Source organism: Zeugodacus cucurbitae, chromosome 4, assembly GCF_028554725.1.
Source record: "Zeugodacus cucurbitae isolate PBARC_wt_2022May chromosome 4, idZeuCucr1.2, whole genome shotgun sequence".
Lineage (NCBI taxonomy): Eukaryota > Metazoa > Arthropoda > Insecta > Diptera > Tephritidae > Zeugodacus > Zeugodacus cucurbitae.
The window spans coordinates 73,703,644-73,724,844 of record NC_071669.1 but is presented as its reverse complement, the minus strand read 5'-3'; the positions used below and the strand labels follow the sequence as shown (position 1 = coordinate 73,724,844).

The following is a 21,201-nucleotide window of genomic DNA, read 5'->3' as shown; positions in this document are numbered from 1 at the left end:
TTTCTATAGCGACTATATTGTTGTGCACTATTCCGTGAAGTCAACTAGTAATAAATAATAGTTAATAACCTATTTTAAAAGAACAATTTTATGGCAATTTATTATAGCCTTCTCATAGACTCTCTTCTTATTAATATAGGGTACATTTCGACCAGGGCATATACAAAATTTAAAATTTTAATTTCGGGGCAGAATTTTAAAAGTCCCTATATCGTATGGGGTCACAAAGGACAGTCGAATCGGTCTAAGTGAGCTGCGGAGATCTATCCCTTAACCTAACCTAACCCAAACAATAGCTAACTGCAACAAACAAAATTACAGAATACTAGTTTTAACACATGTATATAAAACAGTATACGAAGTAAATATATAAAAATGTATATAAATCTATATTTTAGTATTAATGAAAACTTCTGTAACTTGAAGTCTCTCTAACTGGAAGTTTGTTTGTGGATTGCGTGATTCGGGTTAGGGAAGTTCAAATATGTATCCTATATGTTATTTATTTATATATGTACAATATTTTTTCTTTTAGAAATGAATTAATGAAAGTCACATGTATTTCTTATTAATAACAATAAATGTAAATATGTTTTCCTTTTGACAAAACTCACCGCAATCAATGTCAAAAATATTAAAAGGCACTTTTGTATTTGTGGCTTAAATATTACAAGCATTTAAGCGGGGAACGCACTTAAGCGGAGGATCTGAAGCGGGAAACTGCGCTGAGAAAAAACAGCGATGCCGCAAAATAAAGCCACTCAAATGGAAAAGGCACTTAAGCGGGGATCACTGTATGTTAGAAATGCGGACGTGCTTCTAAAAATGCCTGGAATTTAAAATCTAAAAATTAACCCCGGCAAAGAAATGTGATACAGAGATTTCGATTTAATGGAAAATATACAAATCAAAGATTTTACGTCCGACGACATATCCAAAATCTTATAAAACTTCATTGAAGTTTTCCATTTCAATGTAATCAACAAACAAATTTCATGAATGACAATACATATACGAAAATAAGTATGTATGTATACATATATATACATATATATATGCGTCTAATAAAGGGTGATTTTTTAAGAGCTTGATAACTTTTTAAAAAAAAAAAACGCATAAAATTGCAAAATCTCATCGGTTCTTTATTTGAAACGTTAGATTGGTTCATGACATTTACTTTTTGAAGATAATTTCATTTAAATGTTGACCGCGGCTGCGTCTTAGGTGGTCCATTCGGAAAGTCCAATTTTGGGCAACTTTTTCGAGCATTTCGGCCGGAATAGCCCGAATTTCTTCGGAAATGTTGTCTTCCAAAGCTGGAATAGTTGCTGGCTTATTTCTGTAGACTTTAGACTTGACGTAGCCCCACAAAAAATAGTCTAAAGGCGTTAAATCGCATGATCTTGGTGGCCAACTTACGGGTCCATTTCTTGAGATGAATTGTTCTCCGAAGTTTTCCCTCAAAATGGCCATAGAATCGCGAGCTGTGTGGCATGTAGCGCCATCTTGTTGAAACCACATGTCAACCAAGTTCAGTTCTTCCATTTTTGGCAACAAAAAGTTTGTTAGCATCGAACGATAGCGATCGCCATTCACCGTAACGTTGCGTCCAACAGCATCTTTGAAAAAATACGGTCCAATGATTCCACCAGCGTACAAACCACACCAAACAGTGCATTTTTCGGGATGCATGGGCAGTTCTTGAACGGCTTCTGGTTGCTCTTCACCCCAAATGCGGCAATTTTGCTTATTTACGTAGCCATTCAACCAGAAATGAGCCTCATCGCTGAACAAAATTTGTCGATAAAAAAGCGGATTTTCTGCCAACTTTTCTAGGGCCCATTCACTGAAAATTCGACGTTAGCTCGTTAGTAAGTCTATTCATGATGAAATGTCAAAGCATACTGAGCATCTTTCTCTTTGACACCATGTCTGAAATCCCACGTGATCTGTCAAATACTAATGCATGAAAATCCTAACCTCAAAAAAATCACCCGTTATAATATGATAATTTAATTGAAAGAAAATAATTAATATTTACATATTTATTTTGTGCACATTTAGTGTATTTATTTTGCTTAATATTACAAAAGTCCTGCATATGCCAAGCTAATAAAATATTTATATGCACTCTCACATATACATATGTATGTACGTCGTCTAATTTTGCGAATACATTTGCAGTAAAACATACGCATTTAAGTATGTGTAGATAACATATACGGCACTAACGTATGCAGATGTATTATATTGGCAGAGTCTAAACAAATAAATCGTAAAAATCTTAGATAACAGGAAATAAAACCGTGCGCCATCGAATGTTTGTGAAATATCTGCGTCGCTGATTTGTTTGATCTGGAATTGACACTCGCCCTTGTTGCGTGTACAGCACTCCTGCTGTGATTGGCAAGCTCTCTTCGGGTATAAAAACGATAGCAAATCCTCATAGTTCATCAGTTGTTATCTGCAATCCTTCGTGGCATTTTCATCGTTCAATCATTCAATTGCAAAACCGTTAAATTAAAATACTAAAAAATGGTTAAGCTTATGTGTCTTGCCTTCACTCTGATTTTGAGTGCAGTGGTATTTTCATCTCAGGCGTTGCCCACTCCCGATGAGGACCGTTACATGGATAAAGAAGTAAGTATTAACAAATTCCTGAAAATCTATTTTTTAAGTTTTATTGTTCAATATTTATCAATTTCAGTACAACCGTGAGCTTTTGAATTGGCTAAACTCTATGCAATACCCACAGCCTTATGCAGCCCCTTGCAAATACTATCCGGTCAATAGTTTCACTGGACCTGTGCCAAAAAGAAACTCGGAGTTGATCAATTCATTACTCAGCCTGCCAAAGAGCATGAACGAGGCCGGAAAATAAATTATTTTTGATGTACAAAAGGAATTCTACTAAATTAATCTGTTTTATAATCAAAAATATATAGGTATATACATACATTTCGAAAGAACACGCAATGTGAGAGGTTAGGTATTTCTGATACAAATGCATAATTATATTAACGAATCATAAACGAATACTCTGCTGTATACAAATTATGTAAAAATGTAATGCTCTTGACATGCACCAACGTGCATAAGGATGCTTAAATAACAATGTTGATTAATTATATCGTTATAAATGACTAAATAAAAATAATATAAACAAATTATAAGTAAACAAGTGGACGTTTTTCAAAAATACATTCGTTGAGCGCGAAAATAATGGTGGAAATAGATTAACACTCTACCGACGTTACCCAGCAATCACTAACTACGAAACTCCCGCATTCACATGTTGTAACTCATTAAAATTTTGTAAAATGCTTTTGGGTAGTTTTGTTGATTTGAAACTTTACTGAAAATCAATAATAGCACCCTTTGGTAATTAACAGATGATTTATCGGATAGCCGATGTGCTGTGTATTTTTCGTAACCACGAATAAGGAAAATTGTTTAAAAAAATAATAATTTAAAAAATGTATGCTTCAAAATTGTATATTTCTTTGCACGTTATAATCTTCATTCAATACATTTCGTTATAAGATTCACGTAATTCTCAGTAATTAATAAGGTAAACTTATTTTTTCATAAGTCTTTATTTTTAAATCATTTTGTAGATACATCGGAAGATTCATGTTCCATAAAATGCACTGTTTGTGTACAATTTCTGAAAAGGGAATAACTCACTTATTTCAAATTTACTCATCATTAATTTCAGAATTTTCATACTTGTATCATTTCTTGATCATCAACTTGAAAGGCTTCTTGACTGGAAAAATTGAAAGCAAGACGGCATTCAAGTTCGAAAAGTGAGAGTGGGTAGTAGAAAAGTGTGAGTGTGTGGCAACTTGAAAGCAATTTCTTGAACGTGCAACGTCCGGGTTAACGATATATGCAATTAATCTATTATATTTTACAAATATGGCAGCCACATTTGGATTGTACAAGAAATGTGAATAATAAATCGATATACGTATATCGAAGATAATCAGTTTGCATTAAATAAACAATTGCAAATATAAAAGAGAAGTGTAGTTGTTAAATATCTATTACAACAGTATTATAAACAATTTAACTGAAACAAGCTGTTCCGAATAAAAGCATAAAACATATATGATTGTATATTTATATCACATATGTACGTTCAGACTGTCAGCACTATATTAGTGCGCTGACATATTATTTGTTTATATTAAATGTTTTGTCTATTTCAGACTACTCTGTCGCTAACACAATATAGTGCGAAATATATTACTTACATTTTTGTAGTTATGGCTGGATTTGTAGCAGTCCACACCGGTATGAGACTTGATATATTTATTTGAACATGAAATTATTGTTTTGGAAATTAATTGTTCTTTAGGCGCTGGAAATTGCATAGATGAAACGAAATACCAGCGTGTTATTAAAGAAGCTTGTGTTCGAGCAACAGATATACTAAAGAATGGTGGTTCAGCGATGGATGCTTGCGAGGCGGCAATAGTTCGCCTTGAGAATTGTGGCAATACAAATGCCGGTTTCGGATCTAATCTGTGTTGGGACGGTCGAGTGCAGTGTGATGCATCTATAATGGACGGTTCAAATCTACACTTCGGAGCTTGTACCAATGTTAGCACTGTACGAAATCCTATACGCTTAGCTCGTTTATTATGCGACGGTCAATCGACTATGCTCTCAATGGAACGAATACCACCAATGGTTATGGCGGGCAGCGGTGCAGAAAAATATGCAGAAGAACTGGGTTGCACTATGATCGACTCAAGTGCAATGATATCTTCTAAAGCAAAACTTTCATACAACCATTATAAATCTAAAATATCGACAATAACATCTGCTACGGAAGCACCTACTACATCGGTTGTGCCCGCTCAAGTCAGTGCACTTGATACGGTAGGAGCTGTGTGTGTAGATAGTGCCGGTAACACCGCTGCTGGTTGTAGCTCTGGTGGTTTATTACTAAAAGTACCGGGACGAGTGGGACAGGCAGCTACTTATGGTGCTGGATGTTGGGCAACTAACACTACTGAGACCTCAGTGGCCACTTGTACCACCGGAAATGGTGAATATTTAATGAAAACTTTGTTGGCAAAGGAAATATGTGGGGATTTATTGTCAAGCGATTGTGCCGTAACGAGCTTACATAAAAGCTTGAAGTGTAAATTCTTGGAATCACCATTCCTTCCCGTTGACCAAGAATTGTATGCCGGAGCGCTTTCGCTCATTTACTACCCCCATGGTAACACTGGTGAAGTATTATGGAGTCACACAACCAAATCATTTTGTGTTGGCTACATGTCCACGCAACAAAAAGCGCCAAAGGTCAGTGCTTTGAACGCGATTTTATTTATAAACATAAATAAATAAATAAATATATATTTTTCTCATTATTTTCAGTTCATATATTCTCCACTGCCGACGTATAGTATAGCGGGAAGATCATGTGTGGTCAATGGGCATAATTTCCATTTGCGCGTCTAATCGCCGCCTCAGCTGCCATAGCTTGCATTAATGATGACAGCATTCGCATTCATTGTGAGTGCTGGCATTGCATGTATTCAACATTCTTTATTTGTTCGCGAATGTACATACATACATAGATAAATATGGTATTTCAGTAGGAAGAAGAAAGCACAATTGTGATCAAGAATTTCCAATCGAAAGTCATTTTTATTCAAAAGTTGTGTGTTTATTAATGTTTGTTTGTAAAGTATATAGTAATTTAAAAAGAAGCGAATTACAAAAGTAAATACTTATAAAAAATATAGTAAGTATATAGGACGATTTATATATGATTTATGTATATATAATATTATAGCCAGCTTAATAAGTATTTTTGTATTCAGTTGTGAAAAAATGCTTTTATTTTGCCAAAGCGTAAGTGACCGAAGCATCGATCACGTAAACGTAGATAAATATAGTTTTTAATTTATCCTCTATGTATACTGTATATAATACTCATAATTTCTATACTAGATAAAGGCAAATGTGGTATTTCGAATACTTGCAACATGTGTAGGCATATATTGTTTTATTAGATGTAATGATCTTTTCTATAAATTAGAAAATGTGTGCATTTATAGTTACGGAATCAATATTTTATTAAGTAAATACTTAACTATCGTAAAATAAACTAATGTTATGTAACTCTTTCGTTGTAGTGTATATTTGGAAGAGATTCACAAAAGGTTGATGTATTTTTTGCAATGACTATTCAACTTCCATTGCGTATATACATACATATGCATATATAAGTGGTAAATAATATTGTGCGATCAGATAATCACAATCAGAGTAATAAGATTAAATTCACGGCGAAAGTTCTCAATTTGTGCTAATAATATAAATATTATGAAATGGAAAACATGATTTTTGGAAGTCTATTTATTTGAGTTTAATTACATGTATATGAATGTGGTGGATGCAATGAAATTCCAACATATTCCAATATGATAAAGATGAAGAGCCTCAATTAAATTCGAATGACTGAAAGTAGTTTCACCATAATGGCAGTGTCGTTTATCTATTAGCTGCCAAATACACGTTAAAGAAACGCATTAACATAATTGTTAAAAGAATTTTCCAAACCAGATCGCGAAATTGCTGTGCTATAGCATAATTGGTTAACTCAATTGTAGAGTTTAACTATAGAGTCTGTAGAGTACTTGGAACACTTGCAAAATTATTAAAGGATCTAAACATATGCGAAGCCATTAGCCTGCACAAATTTCCCTTGGTGTATTTTAAATTTATATACGCAATACTTTTTCCGAGTAAAATAAAAGCTAACTACATTTTTCAAATTGCTATTGTCTAAACACATCCATACTCATACCAAATACTATTACTTTTGTCGTCAGTACGCTTTCGCAGAGATTTATCGTCTGGTGCTGCACTTGTGGTTGTCACTGGTGTCGAGTTATTGCCTGTTAATGTTGGGTCGCGTGATGAGCCCGCTGACATGTTGCACTCCGAGCCAGCACTGCCAATCGTTGTGTTGATGCGGTTGTACATAAGGAATGTAGTCGGATTATCGGTTTTGGGAGCTGAGGACAAATTAGAAGGTGTCTGCGGTTCGGCAATGCCTACTCCAGCGCCTCCAAGACCAATATCTGCCGACATATATACGTCGTCTATGGTGCCGGCACCTGTCAAGGTTGTGGACGTAGAGCAGGCGCTTGAGTTCAGGGGGGAATTCGACATGTCCCCACTGCCACCAACTTCACTACAACTACTGTTTGTTTCGGGTATTTTTTGGTGTTCATCAATCAAATAAACTGTGCGTCGGGATCCGGCTGTACCCAGTGTCAAACTGCTACCCGTTACATCTGGCGCTTCAAGACTGTTGAAGAGATATCATACATTAATATATAATTAACTATTAAGTGCAATTGTACAAGTGCCAACGAAAAAGGTGTAAGGGTCTTACATGTTCATATGAAAGTATTTTTTCTAATATTTTTTTGCCACGTAATTTATATAAATACATTTATTTAATATTTACAAAATAGAACGTTTATTTCGTTTGGGTAAAGAAAATTGACCAATTATTGTGAGAATTAAGCGGGTTGAACTATAATATGCAGCATTAACATTATTTACATTTCAGAGAATATTCATTTTCGAAATCCAAATGTGTGCCAAATATGAGGCATAAAAATACAAAAAATAAAAAAACACAAAATAATTTTTTGGCAAATGTCATACCGACGCCACACACCATGAAACATTTCGAATATCTTGCACACTAATTGTCTGAACAAATTGTTCTAAATAGTGGGTGTGGGCGAACGTCGGTCATATTGAAAGATAGCAACAGCTGCTCTAATGTAGATTTGTAAGGCGTTGCAAGAGCAAGGTTGCAAGCAAAGTGAAACAACATGTATGTATGTACTTAAATGTATACAGTGTAGCAGCAGTAGCAGCACGAAAGCAACAACAAATATTATTGTTTGGCAGACTATGACGTCATATCGGAAACGATACGCCAGTGATATAAACATACCGGGAGGTTATTTGGCTTAGATAGAGCGAATTATACAAACACATACATACATACAGATTATTAATTTTTGATTTTTTTCTCTGGTTAGGAAAGTGTATTAAACTTTCATTCAATGCATTCAGGCAGACGCCGAGGCAAAGAAAAGTGTACTTATTTTCTCTTTATTTAACCACAAAAGCATAAGCGAGTCATTAATGCACAACAAAAAATGCAATGGCGATTAGTGTTAGCCGAGTTCGTATGATGATCGAATATTTACCGAAAAATCGCTTCAACACTTTTATTTTTCTTCTAAGCCCACAACCCATTCAAGCATACCAAGTTCGTGCCCGGTTTCCATTACATATAACACACACATTTGAAAGTAAAGAAATATTTTGGAAAAATTGGATGGGGAGATATAAATATATTATTTGCAACAAAAAAAAAAAAGAAAAGAACTTGATTATTTCGGTTTACTCACCCATGGACGCTATTTCTTCGAGAACTATTCAAGTCCGTTCGCTTCTGTGACTGCAAACTACTTCGTATTCCGCCCCGGGAAAGTGAGCTATCCATTAGGTCTCTGCATTGGAATAATAAATAAATATATATTTACGATAAAGTTATGTATGTATGTGTGTATGCATGTATAGGAATGAAGTTCCCTTACCGCTGCAAACTTTGTCGTATAGGCAAGTTTCGTTGGAGCAAATGAGAATCGGACTCAATGGACATTGGTTCCTCTAGGCTGTTATCAGAATCATTCCCGCCAGACTCAGAGCCAATCACAAATTGCGACTGTGTAAGACGAGAGTCATCCACCCATGATCGGCGATTCTGTTGTGTTGGATTAATTGTTATTTGATCCATATTTAGAATGAAAAGTAGTTACACTCACCCGGCTTGTTGGTACCTTGTTTATAAAATCAGAACCGGCCTTTTTCACACGTCGAACAATGCTACTCGCGAATGGTTTTCTGTAAATTTTTTTTTACATTTAGTTTTGTGTTGTTGTTTTTTTAATGATGAATATGTGTTTACATACTTTTTTGGTAGAACGGTTTCCGGCTTTTTGTAATGTTCCATTATTTTCTCCTCCAATTTTTCCTTTTGGCGGCTCAAATTATGCAGACGCTCTGTATAACTTTTCTCTTCTTCCCGGAAATGCTGTTTGTCCTCCAGCGAATGCGAGAGTAGCTCGTGATACTGCGTCAGCAATTGTGAAACATTGTCCATTAAGGTTTTTCTGTCTATATCAAGATGCGCATTCGTTTGCAGTAATACCTATAAAAATGGAAATTTAAATACACAAGAAACAATTGAAATCAAACAATGGGCTCACTTCACACTGTTGGGCGTAGTAGGCGGCATCACTTTCCATGGTTTTTATGTGGTCATTTTTGGCATCCAGCTCACGTAATAGTTCGGCAATTTGTTTCTTTAATTTATTATTTTCTGGGCGTATCATTTTGTATTGTTCCTACAAATTGGAAAATGAATTTTTCGTTGTAGCCATTTGATATATTATAACAGTTGTAGAGAACGTACCTGAATATTCTTATACTCGTTCTTGAAGCGAAACAAATTTCGAAAATCATCTGTCAGCTTGGAATGTTCTGTCCGCAATATTGTTAAATCGTTTTCATAGCTCTTCATTTTAGCATTCTCCTTCGTCAACTCGGCAATACGATTTTCTAAACTCGAGATATGCTCACGTAATTCGCGTGCCTCGTTTCGCGAATCGCGCTGCAGCAGCTTGAGTTGCTCTTTGTCAGCGGCGAGCGATTCATATTCTGTTGAAAGCTGATCGTGCAAAGTTCGCAGGGCCATTAAGTCATGCTGTATGTTTTTATTATCTTGTTTAATCGACTCGCTTTGCTTCAACAATTGATCCTTATCGGAGGCGAGCTGTGAGTTAGCCACTTGTAATGCGACTAACTGTGTGTTTAGTGTGGAGATTTGTGAGCTCAAAGTCACAACGTCTACATCGAGTCGAGCCTTCTCAGCCTCTAATTGCACATTGGCCGATTGCAGGGCCGTATAGAGTGCACTTAGCTCCGTGTTGGCTTCCTTGAGTCGTAAAATTTCGATGCGATCGCGACCAGTCGGTGCAGTTAAGGTAACTTTGTGTTCGAAACTTAGCTCTTGTGGCTCATTATTGGACAGTTCAATATTTTTTTCTACTGTGTATATTTCCTTGCGGTGGCACAGCACGCATATATCCGACTTTGTGTTTTCCTTTTGGTGCTGCTCTTTCGATACATTCAACATGATTTCACGGACTGTCTTGAAAGTTTCTGGGTTGCGTACTAACTTTTCTACGACAGTTTCAACATTTAATTCGCCATTATCGTCGGTCTGGCCACTATCAGTTAGACCTAATTTCTCTAAATTTTGGCGTACTTTATTGGTCGCTAGCGTACCAGATACTAGATCGTTTCGTAGTGTCAGTATGGTGTCTGAATCAATTTCACGCTGAGTCATTAATTCTTGATTTTGTTTCTCCAGTTCTATGACTCTTTGGTGAGTTTGCTCAACTTTCGTTAGTTCTTTTGTAAGGCGGTCAATCTCTTTAGTTTGCGCTTCAAGCTTCGCCGTCGACTCGTCTAGCTGAACTGACTTCCCTTCGGTGTTCTCCTTCAATTTTGCGACTTCCTTCAAAAGACTGTTATTTTCCCGCTCAGATGAACTTAGCTTTGCTTCCAAATCGTACACCTTTTCTTTCAACTTACTCACTCCCTGTGAGCGCTCCGTTAGCTGTTGGATTTCCTTGGTACGTGTATCCAACAAACGATCCAAATCATCAGCGCGTCGTTGTATACTTTCGGTAAGGGTTTGTAAGCGCTGCTTTTCTTTATTTAAAGTTTCTACATGTTGTTCCACGTCCAACAACTTATTGCGTTCCTGTTCGCGTTCTTGGCTTTGTCGTTCATATGACTTTTGTCGGTCGTCCATTGTATCTTGCAGTTTCTTATTCTCTTCCAACGCACTTTTAAATACATCTTCCAATGCAGTATTTTGTTTGGTTAAACGTTGGATATTTTCTTGCATCTGCTCGATTTTCAATGAAAGCTTCTTTTTATCTTTTTCCAGCTCAAGAATTTTGTTTGTAGACTCATGAAATGAGTTCTCCTTTAGTTGCTCCAACGCGGCAGCTAGCTGCTTGTTCTTCAATTCCAATTTTAAAATTCGTGTCTGAAAATAATACATTTTTTTGATATTCAATAATTTCAAATTATCAATAATGGGCATCGCTGGTGAGTTACCTGCGCGTCGTTGGTTAGTTGTTCTGATAAACTATTATCACCCGAATTACATTCATCCTCATTATCGGAATATGCGCTGTCAAGTCTTTGAGTAGTATTCAGAGTTTTAGCAACCAACTGTAACTGGGTATTTTCCTCTAACAGCTCTTCTAACTTGGAACGATCAACGTCTCTTTCCAAAGCCATATCGTTAAGTTTCTGTTTATATTTTATAATTTCAGATTCCAAAGTCATTACGTGCTCTGAACGTTTCCGTGCTCTTTGCAGCTGATCTTCTAGCATTTCCCTAAAAATTAGTTTATATTAGTAGTTGGTAATTTTTTGTTTAATTTTTCGTATTTACTTAGTTTCCAAAAGCATCCGATTATCTTCGCGTAATTCCTCGACACGTGTCTTATAGAATTCAGCGTCTGTCAATTTTTCACGAAATTTTTGAACCTCAATTTCCAAGCGATCAGCGCGTTCAGCTCGCTCTCTTAAAACATCGACTTCATCCCGATAGGCATAGGCCCGTTTTGCCTCTGCGTACCATTCTTGGCTCTATAAATCCAATTATAAAACATTATTGTTATTAAAATAAATTATATTTACGTTCAAGTCTTTACTCACTTCAGCTCGCAGTTTTTCATATTGAGCATTTTTATGATCTAGCTCCTCTCGCAATTCAAGTTGGTTTTCAGCTTTCTCCTCTCTACACAAAAATTAAAAATAAGTTTATTACAAAAGTAAACTAAGCGAATGTGTGGCACTTACAGTTCTTGCCGTAATTTCCGAATTTTGGACTTCAAATCTGCAAGTTCTACCGCCATGTGGTTATTTTCAGAGTTTGAAGATGATGGGCAGGACGTGGTTAGAGTGCATGACAATGGTGATAATGGCATACTCAATGAGCCATCAGCACAAGCGGACATGTTTAGGTCCGTGTCCGCGCACATTGATGCAATCCAACGCAGATACATGTTATCACGTTCTTTTGTCAGCCGCAATATATGGTTGTACATATTAACGGGGGTGAGTAAATTTACAGATTCCTTTGTAAGAACAAGACTTTGGTCTTCCGTAACCTACACACACATAAGAAATGCAGAGTTTTTATTGTGCAAATAATATTAAAAGATTACACTTGATCACTTACTTGTTTTATCAAACCGACAATGGCATGCTGTGTTTCAACGTCCAACATTTTAATACGGCCAATGAAGACTTCGCGATTAGGACACTGCACAGCAGCACCTAATAAAAGTGTCAGCAAAATCTTCATCTGCTCCAAACCATGTTTAGATTCCGGATGGTATCCAAGTATATAAACGTCAGGAAGAACTAGAATTGTGTGTTCCAATTCTTCTTCAAACAGTGATTTTAAGTTACGTGCAATGCATTCGAAGTTTTTCGATCGTGCAATACATAACGATACACCAATTAAATCGCGTATATCCGTTGGGTGGTTTTGAGGTTCTGGGTCTATTTGCAACCACACACTATGTATAATATTGCCATCCAACAAGGAGGAATAACCAGTTAATACTTCAGGGCGGGGCAGACATGATTCCAACTGAAATGATAATGAAAGTGGAGAATATATTTTTTTTATAACTTGGTAAAATTAAAATATTTTGCCGATACAAATGAAATTAAAGTATTTATACATTTTTTAATTTTTATAATGAATATGTTTATTTGTAGAAATGTGTGTACATTTACACATATTTCATTAAGTCATAAGAGCCTTAGAAGTACATGTACATATGTGTCTCCAAACAGGGCAAGCCTGCTGTATTTGGAAAATCGACGGACGATACTTCAAAGGTTATGCAAATAATAAATTAAAATTGAAATCACCGAATCTTTTTGATGAACATTGTTGTAAAATCATTACTACTAAATATAATAAGAAACTTTTTTACATAATTGTAACATCATTTATGTTAACTGACCCATGAAACTAAAGCTCCATTTATAAATTCGTCAATTTCCAAAGGAGTTGCTGTTCCGGCGTTTGCCATTTTCAACTTTCACAGACTCCAGGTAGCATTCAATTGCATTTATTGCACCTTAATAAAATTCCCAGCAGAATCGCTTTAATTTCACCAAATCACTTTTTTTCTGCACACAATGAAAAAAAATTCAATTCGTCTTTATATTACTCTTCACATAACCACGAACCCACTTTCACGAGTCATAAAACAATAGACAGTTTAATTAGAAATATTTTCATATTTAAGTAAGACTAGTAATATCTACTTCACTAGAAGAAATAACTTCACAGTTTAAACTTTTCCTCAGCCAAGCAAGTGTCTATTCTGAAACATTTTCAAATGCAGAAAATAATCGACACTTTGTTACACTTGTAATTCATGGATAAATACAAAGCCAACTACAATATCTACACCAGAGTTGCCAAGATCAACGCATAGAACAGGGTTGCAACGCTAAGCATTTAAAAGATGAAAGCAATTTCGAATTATCTAAAAAATTTAAATTGCCTAAAATGCCATTTACAATAATATTTTATATTAGTTTTGAATAATCATGATTGTGTAAAATAAGTGATGTAAGAATAATTTCAATTTCAAGTTATTAAGAGCGTAACAGTAGGAGAATTCAAGTTCTATGCATGTTCGAATGCAAGTTCGAATTTGCGCTCACATCGATTATACAGGTGTAATTTTAAACTGCAGTAGAAAGTGTAACATTAACGGCAGAAAATTTTTAACACTCTCACACAAAGCAACGATATATTTCCACAAAGTCATTTCGCGAATGGAGATTTGAAGACGCGGTCACAGACTCTTCAATAACTAGAGAACTTGATGCCTATGCACTTAGCCTTAGTATTTTCACCTACCCTAATATCTTGCAGCTGTTCGTTTATTTGACAATTATTAAAGATAATTGTGACTGATATCGGAAAGTGAAACAAACGCCGGCAAACAAGTGCTCTCATACGTATAGAAAATAAACAAAATGCGCCTGGTAAATTAATGCATTTATATATATAATTTTAAATAATAATTTATTCCTTATGTAGTATTGCCTAAGTAATGATTTGGCGAAGCACTGTTATGTTATAACTTTCAAAGGTCTGCGAATAATGCTGGATTGTGGTCTAACGGAGCAATCGGTTCTGAATTTTTTGCCACTTCCCTTCGTGCAAAGTGTAAAATTGTCAAATTTGCCTAATTGGATACCAAATCGCGATCATGATCCTCAAATGGACGGCGAATTGAAAGAGTGCTGCGGTCGAGTGTTTGTTGACTCTGCACCCGAATTTACATTGCCAATGGATAAAATGATGGATTTCAGTGAGATAGATGTGATATTAATATCAAACTATCTAAATATGTTAGCACTTCCTTTTATAACTGAGCACACGGGATTTAAAGGAAAGGTCTATGCGACGGAGCCAACTTTACAAATCGGTCGTTTCTTTCTTGAAGAACTTGTGGAGTATATTGAAGTAGCACCTAAAGCTAGTACTGCTCATATATGGAAAGACGTTCTACATTTATTACCCAGTCCTTTGAGTGAATCATTTAGACCCAAGAAATGGAAAACAATATTTAGTTTAAAAGATGTACACAATAGTTTGGCGCGCGTAACAATTATGGGTTACGATGAAAAATTGGTAATATACATATGTTTATTGAATATATAACTACGTTCCATTCTTATACGAATATATTTAAAGGACATTTTGGGTGCTTTTGTGGCAACTCCTGTCAGTTCGGGATATTGTTTAGGTTCGAGTAATTGGGTTTTAAGCACAGCCCACGAAAAAATATGTTATGTTAGTGGATCGTCAACCTTAACTACACATCCTCGTCCAATCAATCAGAGTGCACTGAAACACGCAGACGTTCTAATCATGACGGGATTAACACAGGCCCCAACTGTTAATCCAGATACAAAATTGGGTGAATTATGCATGAATGTCGGTTAGTAAAATATATACAACTGTTATGTAAGAAGAAAAATGAAATACAAGTAGCAGATGGACAGACGTACAATAAAATATTAATTATGCATTACATTTAGTTACTGAGACTGGTACACTATACATAACACACAGTATTTTTTAAATTACCTTGACTAGCAATTACATATTAGTATTCATCCATAATAAGAATATAAATTTCGTTTGAATTCCAATTTTATATTTCATTTTAGAATTTTTTCAATTTTAGCTCTAACGATTCGAAACAATGGTTCAGCATTAATACCTTGCTATCCTTCTGGAGTCGTGTACGATCTTTTTGAATGCCTTACACAGAATTTGGAAAACGCGGGATTAAATAATGTACCGATGTTCTTTATTTCCCCAGTTGCCGATAGTTCATTAGCGTATTCAAATATTTTGGCTGAATGGTTGAGTTCAGCAAAACAAAACAAAGTGTATCTGCCTGATGATCCCTTCCCGCACGCCTTTTATTTACGCAATTCAAAGTTGAAGCACTACAAACATGTGTTTTCTGAAGGCTTTAGCAAAGATTTTCGGCAGGTATTTACTTAATCATAAATCATTAAAAAATCGACAAATAATTGAACCTGTTCTTCATTTAGCCTTGTGTAGTATTTTGTGGACATCCCAGCTTGCGATTCGGCGATGCTGTGCATTTCGTAGAGATGTGGGGTCATAATGTCAATAATTCCATAATATTTACAGGTAAATTAAAAATAACATCGCATTGTTGATTGAGGAAATTAAAATTCAATAAGTTACTTTCCAGAACCGGATTTTCCATACCTCCAAGTATTGGCACCATTTCAACCGCTCGCTATGAAAGCTTTCTATTGCCCAATAGACACCTCACTTAATTATCAGCAAGCAAATAAATTAATAAAGGAACTGAAGCCGAATATTTTGGTGATACCTGAGGCGTACACCAAGCCACATCCAAATGCACCGAACCTCTTCATCGAGCAGCCGGTAAGCATTATAAATGTAGTGAATGCATTATAATTACACAACTTTCTCAAATTTTTAGGACAAAAAAATTATTACATTTAAATGCGGCGAAATTATTCGATTGCCGTTGAAGCGAAAGCTCGATCGTGTTTATATAACATATGATATGGCCCAAAAAATAGTTCCACGTGACGTGGGTAACGGTGTAACTGTGTCCACAATTACTGGCGTCCTTGAAGTTAAGGATAAAGTACACAATATACACCCATGTGCAGATTCTTCAGATGATAAGCCAAGTGGTAGTAAAATGCTCCCTCCCAGTCGAGAAGATGTGCTTAAAAATACCAAATACGAATATGGCACTTTAGACGTAGATTTGCTTAAGAAACGTCTAATCCAAGATGGAATCACAAATATCAAGGTGGAGCGTACTGGCAATGTGGTTATGCTGCATTTGATAAATGAAGATACAACGATAAAATTTGATGACAACGAGACTCATATAATATGTGGCGGCAAACAGTCGTTACGACTCAAACTTCGCGACTCGATACTGAAGTGTTTACAAAGCTTTTAAATATAACAAACTTATCGAAAAAGTTAACAATTATTATCTGCTAGCTAGAACTAAAGCGCAACGGTTACAAACACAGCCGTCAGTCTCAACTGCGTATCGTCGACAACGTGCGCACAGGGTCAGTTCCAATTTTTTAACATTAATATTGCTGGAATCTACGTCATTGGATGGGTGAAGCGATACACATTGAACTTGTAGTATTTCACAAAGCTCTGAATTATTTGAAGGTGCTCCTGCCTCTCCTTCTTGTAAACGACTTAGTATCTGCATTTCCTCATTGTTTTGGTTGTATGAAATGTCGACTGCTAGATTGAACGAGTTCGTGCTGCCCGCTTTTTGATTAACAATTCGCTTTAGTTCCAATGCAGTACTAACAGCTTTCTCGGCATCGGCATCTTTCCAAGTAGGGTCAGCTGTAAAGTTTTCTTGATGGAACGCCCTCTTAGAATCTAGAAAAAAAATAAATTGTTTTAAATATATTCAAAATTGCAGTTATACAGTATTCACCATAATATTGCCAACTTTCTTCCACCAGGAAGGGTGTAATAGGCCACATCGTAGAGCAGAGTACTTTATAACAATTTAGCAATGTATAGCGTATACTTCGCAAATCGATGTTATCCCCACAATATAGTCGATCCTTAATTGTGTGAAGATATATTGTCGAAACTTGATTTGCCACAAAATTTTGCGTGTTTGTTACGACACGATTGTATTCGTAAGTGTCATATAATTTCCTTATCTGTGTAAATTGTGTAATATTATATTATATTATGCTTTATTCTTATCAAATGTGCTAGTGTGGGCTCCATACCTCGTTTTCGTGTTCCACCAAAACGCTTAACATATATCTGTTTAGAAAAGTACCTTTTTCATTCAGAACTTCTGTTTTATCACCAATAACTCCATTTAAATAGCGTAAAGTAGCGCGAATTTTGCTGACACTTTCGGCGGCTTGTTGCATCAACTTCTCACTGACAGTTATGGACATATTCTGTGCACAATGTGATGCAACCCACCACCTAAAACGACAAATTATAAAAAGTTTAGAACATGTATTATGTGTAAGGGATTTGTCCTTTAACCTCACCTTAATGCATCCACTCCGAACTTGCTAATTATGTCCTTTGGTGAAATTACATTTCCAAGAGATTTAGACATTTTGTGACCCTTATCGTCTACTGTGAAGCCATGTACAAATATTGACCTATATTAATGAAGAAAATTTACGAAAAACTGCAAAATTTAAATTATAGCTCACTTGTAAGGCGCTTTATTTCTTGCTGCAACACTTGTCAGCAATGACGATTGAAACCAGCCACTGAACTGATCGTAACCTTCAAGGTAAACATCAGCCACCTTTTCATCCTTCAACACACTGGACCATGTACTGCCCGAGTCGAACCAAATATCAAATATGTCTCCACTTTTTTCCAAATCATCAGCAGATACATTAAGCGATTCCAAAATATTCGATGGTAACAATTCCGCTACACTTTTCGACCACCAAAAATCAACGTTACCTTCCTTCTTAATGAGATCACAGATATGGTTGATTATAGATCTAATAAAGGTTATAAGAAATAAATCCAGATTTGTTCACATGGTTTCAAATTCTCTACCTATTGAGAACAACATTCTTCGTTTCTCGTTCATAAAAGACTGGTATGGGCACGCCCCAGACACGTTGACGTGAAATGCACCAATATGGACGTTTACGCACTTGTGTCATGAGCGCCTTTCTACTCGCATCTGCTTGAACAAGTGGATAAACACTTATTTTACTGATCTGATTCGAAGAAAGGAAAAAACAATTATTATTGACTCTTACATAATGTAAAATTTGTCTTGAAATCAATTTAATTACCTCTTCAATAGCTCGTTCCTTTAGTTGTTCGGTATTCATAAACCATTGTTCACTGGCACGTATTATCACGGGTTCCTTTGTACGCCAGTCAATGGGGCATGAATGTGTTATCTTACTAGCATGTAACACGTCTGTTGAAATATTATCCAAAACTAATTGATCGCCTTCGCCAAGCGCAGCTTTCCCATTAAGGAAGTCGGGAGCCTGCGATGAGTATACACCATCTTCATTGACAAGACATATCTGAAGATTTTCGGATTGCATTTAATAAACCTTTTCAGACAAATGCATGCACAACTAACCACTGGCAACTTGTTCTCTAAAGCAACCAAAAAATCCTCCGGTCCATGCGCTGGTGCGGTATGAACAAACCCTGTACCTTTTGAATCCAGCACATGTGGAGCAGCAAAGAATGGCAAATTCTTTTGGTCTGTGTAAATCGGATGTCGATATGTGCAGTTCGATAGCTCTGTGCCATGTAAAGTTTCTACAAGCTCGTAGGTAATACCAGTAGCTTCCACAAAACTTTGCAATAAGCTTGTGGCTATTAAATACAAATCATTGCCGTAATTCGATAATTTAATCACGCTGTACTCTAGTGTTGAGTTGTAGCATATTGCTTGATTACTTGGTAAAGTCCACGGTGTCGTAGTCCAAACCAAAGTGTAAAGATTGGTATTTGGTGTAAGTGATATACCATTGGGCACATTTGTTAATGAAAAGCGCAAGTACACTGAAGGACTAACGAAATTCACATCATACTCTAGTTCTGCTTCGGCTAAAGCTGTTCTGAAAACCAAATGTAAGCATTAAGTGTATAATCTCACAATAAATAAAAATAAATGTACCTCGATGATGGAGACCAGTAGACAGGCTTCAGATCTCGATATACCAGTCCACGTTCATAAAAATCTATGAACATATTGAGTTGATTTATTATAAACCTTGGGCGCATTGTCAAATAAATATTTTCTTCATTAGACCAGTCGCTTAAAATACCCCATGAACGAAATTCGTTCAATTGTCGTTGCATTGCATTTAGTGCAAAATCTCGAGCTTTTTTAAAAAATATACTCTATATTAACTTAAGGGGAAAAAGGAGTTCAAATAATATTTACATCTATTTCGTATGCTGATTGCATCTTTATCTTTAGCGCTAGCAATGTTATTATCTTTAATAGCTGTTGTTGCCTTTAATTCAATTGGCAGACCATGGCAATCCCATCCAGGAATGTAATGCACTTTTTGACCACGTACTACGTGCTGACGTAATGTTATATCTTTCAGAACCTTTGTCAAAATTATAACAGTGTTATTATTGATCTGAAACGTCTGTAATAAGCATTTCTAACCTTGTTGACTGCATGACCCATATGCAGATCTCCATTAGCATATGGGGGCCCATCGTGCAGAACAAATGTTGGTTCATGATTATGATTTTGTTGGTAACTATATGCTTCTGAAAATACATCCTGCAATAATAATAATATTTTTCCAACTTTGCACTCAACGTAAAAAATAATTATTTTAACCTCAACCAGTTTCCTTTCCAATTCTGACCGCTTAGTAGCATTTAATCGATTCGGAAATTTTGTTTTTGGCAAATTGATGGTGTCGGTATACTTTATGGGAGGTTTTGCTGCTTGTTTAATTGAAAAGTGTCTCACAAAAGTAGTATTACAAACGATTTTTAACATCTTAAGATTATTCTTCATAAAAATTCAACGCAGTTCTTAGAGATGTGTATCCTTACATCAGCTGTTTCCGATAAGAGGTAAGGTGGAACACAAATATTAATTGGAAGTAAAAACTGAGAAGGTAGAAGACATAATTCAATTTGCCCTTCTCTACATTAGACTATTGGGTTATCGGAAATATTAAATATAGAAACACACATCTCATCTATTAATTAGCGATTATTATCCCGCGCATTTAAATAACATTTTTATTTAAAAAAGATAACAAACAAAAAATGCCACAGGAAATTAGAGTTTTGCAATGTTCTGAGTGTAAAATGTTCCAAGTAAATATAAACTTATTAATAGAAATAAGCAGAAAACGTTAATTACTTTTATCTTCTCAGGTCGATTTAGTTAAAAAGGGGACGAAGTGGACTTGTAAGATATGCAACTTGAAACAAAGTTTTGTGACTGAGTACTTTCGTGGAAGTGGTCCCGATTGTCGTGTGCTTGTACAGGAACTTAATAAGAATAGAGGGCTTTCAGTATTAAATGCGTGTAAGTTTACTTTAGAAAGGACTGTGGCCCATAGAAGGGAACAGCAAAATTTATCTCCAGGGTCAATGAAATTCAATGAAAAGGAATTTGCAAATGATGCCGAATCTGCCAATCAGGAATATAGTGGAAGAGATGTAGATATTCCACCAAATAAGAATAGTGAGTCTTTCGAAAATGCTAAAGAACCGACTCAAATCAATTTGCCAAATAGCAGTAATAAACGCATATCAATAAGAAATGGCTCTTGTGATTCCATTAAGAAAATATGCAAATGGGATAAATACGTATAAAAATGGCTAAAAATGGCTAAATAAATAAAAAATAAATACGAAATGTTTTAAAGCATAAATATCTTTTGGACTAA

General features: G+C 35.6%; 6 protein-coding genes across 6 annotated transcripts; 4 read left to right on the top strand and 2 right to left on the bottom strand.

Annotated features, from left to right (window-relative positions):
* Positions 1 to 2,036: 2,036 nt before the first annotated feature.
* On the top strand, positions 2,037 to 3,181 carry LOC105211015 (protein PDF). Its single transcript, XM_011182260.3, has 2 exons — positions 2,037 to 2,640; positions 2,708 to 3,181. Exons 1-2 carry the CDS (start codon positions 2,536 to 2,538, stop codon positions 2,879 to 2,881), a joined length of 279 nt encoding a protein of 92 aa, XP_011180562.2. The 5' UTR covers positions 2,037 to 2,535; the 3' UTR covers positions 2,882 to 3,181.
* Positions 3,182 to 3,971: 790 nt separating this feature from the next.
* Positions 3,972 to 6,074, top strand: LOC105211032 (threonine aspartase 1). The gene is made up of 4 exons (XM_011182286.3): positions 3,972 to 4,138; positions 4,215 to 4,299; positions 4,364 to 5,319; positions 5,395 to 6,074. Exons 2-4 carry the CDS (start codon positions 4,272 to 4,274, stop codon positions 5,476 to 5,478), a joined length of 1,068 nt encoding a protein of 355 aa, XP_011180588.1. The 5' UTR covers positions 3,972 to 4,138; positions 4,215 to 4,271; the 3' UTR covers positions 5,479 to 6,074.
* On the top strand, positions 5,625 to 17,182 carry LOC105211045 (integrator complex subunit 9). Its single transcript, XM_011182312.3, has 8 exons — positions 5,625 to 5,764; positions 14,111 to 14,223; positions 14,279 to 14,875; positions 14,939 to 15,185; positions 15,435 to 15,748; positions 15,811 to 15,913; positions 15,978 to 16,177; positions 16,236 to 17,182. The coding sequence occupies exons 2-8, from the start codon at positions 14,215 to 14,217 to the stop codon at positions 16,731 to 16,733; spliced, it is 1,968 nt and encodes a 655-aa protein (XP_011180614.1). The 5' UTR covers positions 5,625 to 5,764; positions 14,111 to 14,214; the 3' UTR covers positions 16,734 to 17,182.
* LOC105211024 (girdin) lies at positions 6,409 to 13,633 on the bottom strand. The gene is made up of 13 exons (XM_011182272.3): positions 13,185 to 13,633; positions 12,386 to 12,802; positions 12,004 to 12,314; positions 11,860 to 11,941; positions 11,594 to 11,790; positions 11,251 to 11,536; positions 9,533 to 11,179; positions 9,327 to 9,464; positions 9,030 to 9,268; positions 8,883 to 8,961; positions 8,655 to 8,821; positions 8,466 to 8,567; positions 6,409 to 7,339 (listed from the first exon to the last, which is right to left on the bottom strand). The coding sequence occupies exons 1-13, from the start codon at positions 13,251 to 13,253 to the stop codon at positions 6,811 to 6,813; spliced, it is 4,263 nt and encodes a 1,420-aa protein (XP_011180574.1). The 5' UTR covers positions 13,254 to 13,633; the 3' UTR covers positions 6,409 to 6,810.
* Positions 16,633 to 20,393, bottom strand: Iars2_1 (isoleucine--tRNA ligase, mitochondrial). Its single transcript, XM_011182299.3, has 12 exons — positions 20,133 to 20,393; positions 19,953 to 20,072; positions 19,719 to 19,890; positions 19,449 to 19,656; positions 18,903 to 19,389; positions 18,601 to 18,843; positions 18,356 to 18,522; positions 17,995 to 18,297; positions 17,824 to 17,940; positions 17,548 to 17,755; positions 17,241 to 17,475; positions 16,633 to 17,182 (listed from the first exon to the last, which is right to left on the bottom strand). Exons 1-12 carry the CDS (start codon positions 20,313 to 20,315, stop codon positions 16,767 to 16,769), a joined length of 2,859 nt encoding a protein of 952 aa, XP_011180601.1. The 5' UTR covers positions 20,316 to 20,393; the 3' UTR covers positions 16,633 to 16,766.
* A 28-nt stretch (positions 20,394 to 20,421) lies between these two features.
* On the top strand, positions 20,422 to 21,138 carry LOC105211053 (MRN complex-interacting protein). Its single transcript, XM_011182324.3, has 2 exons — positions 20,422 to 20,623; positions 20,684 to 21,138. The coding sequence occupies exons 1-2, from the start codon at positions 20,573 to 20,575 to the stop codon at positions 21,125 to 21,127; spliced, it is 495 nt and encodes a 164-aa protein (XP_011180626.1). The 5' UTR covers positions 20,422 to 20,572; the 3' UTR covers positions 21,128 to 21,138.
* The last annotated feature ends 63 nt before the right edge of the window (positions 21,139 to 21,201 follow it).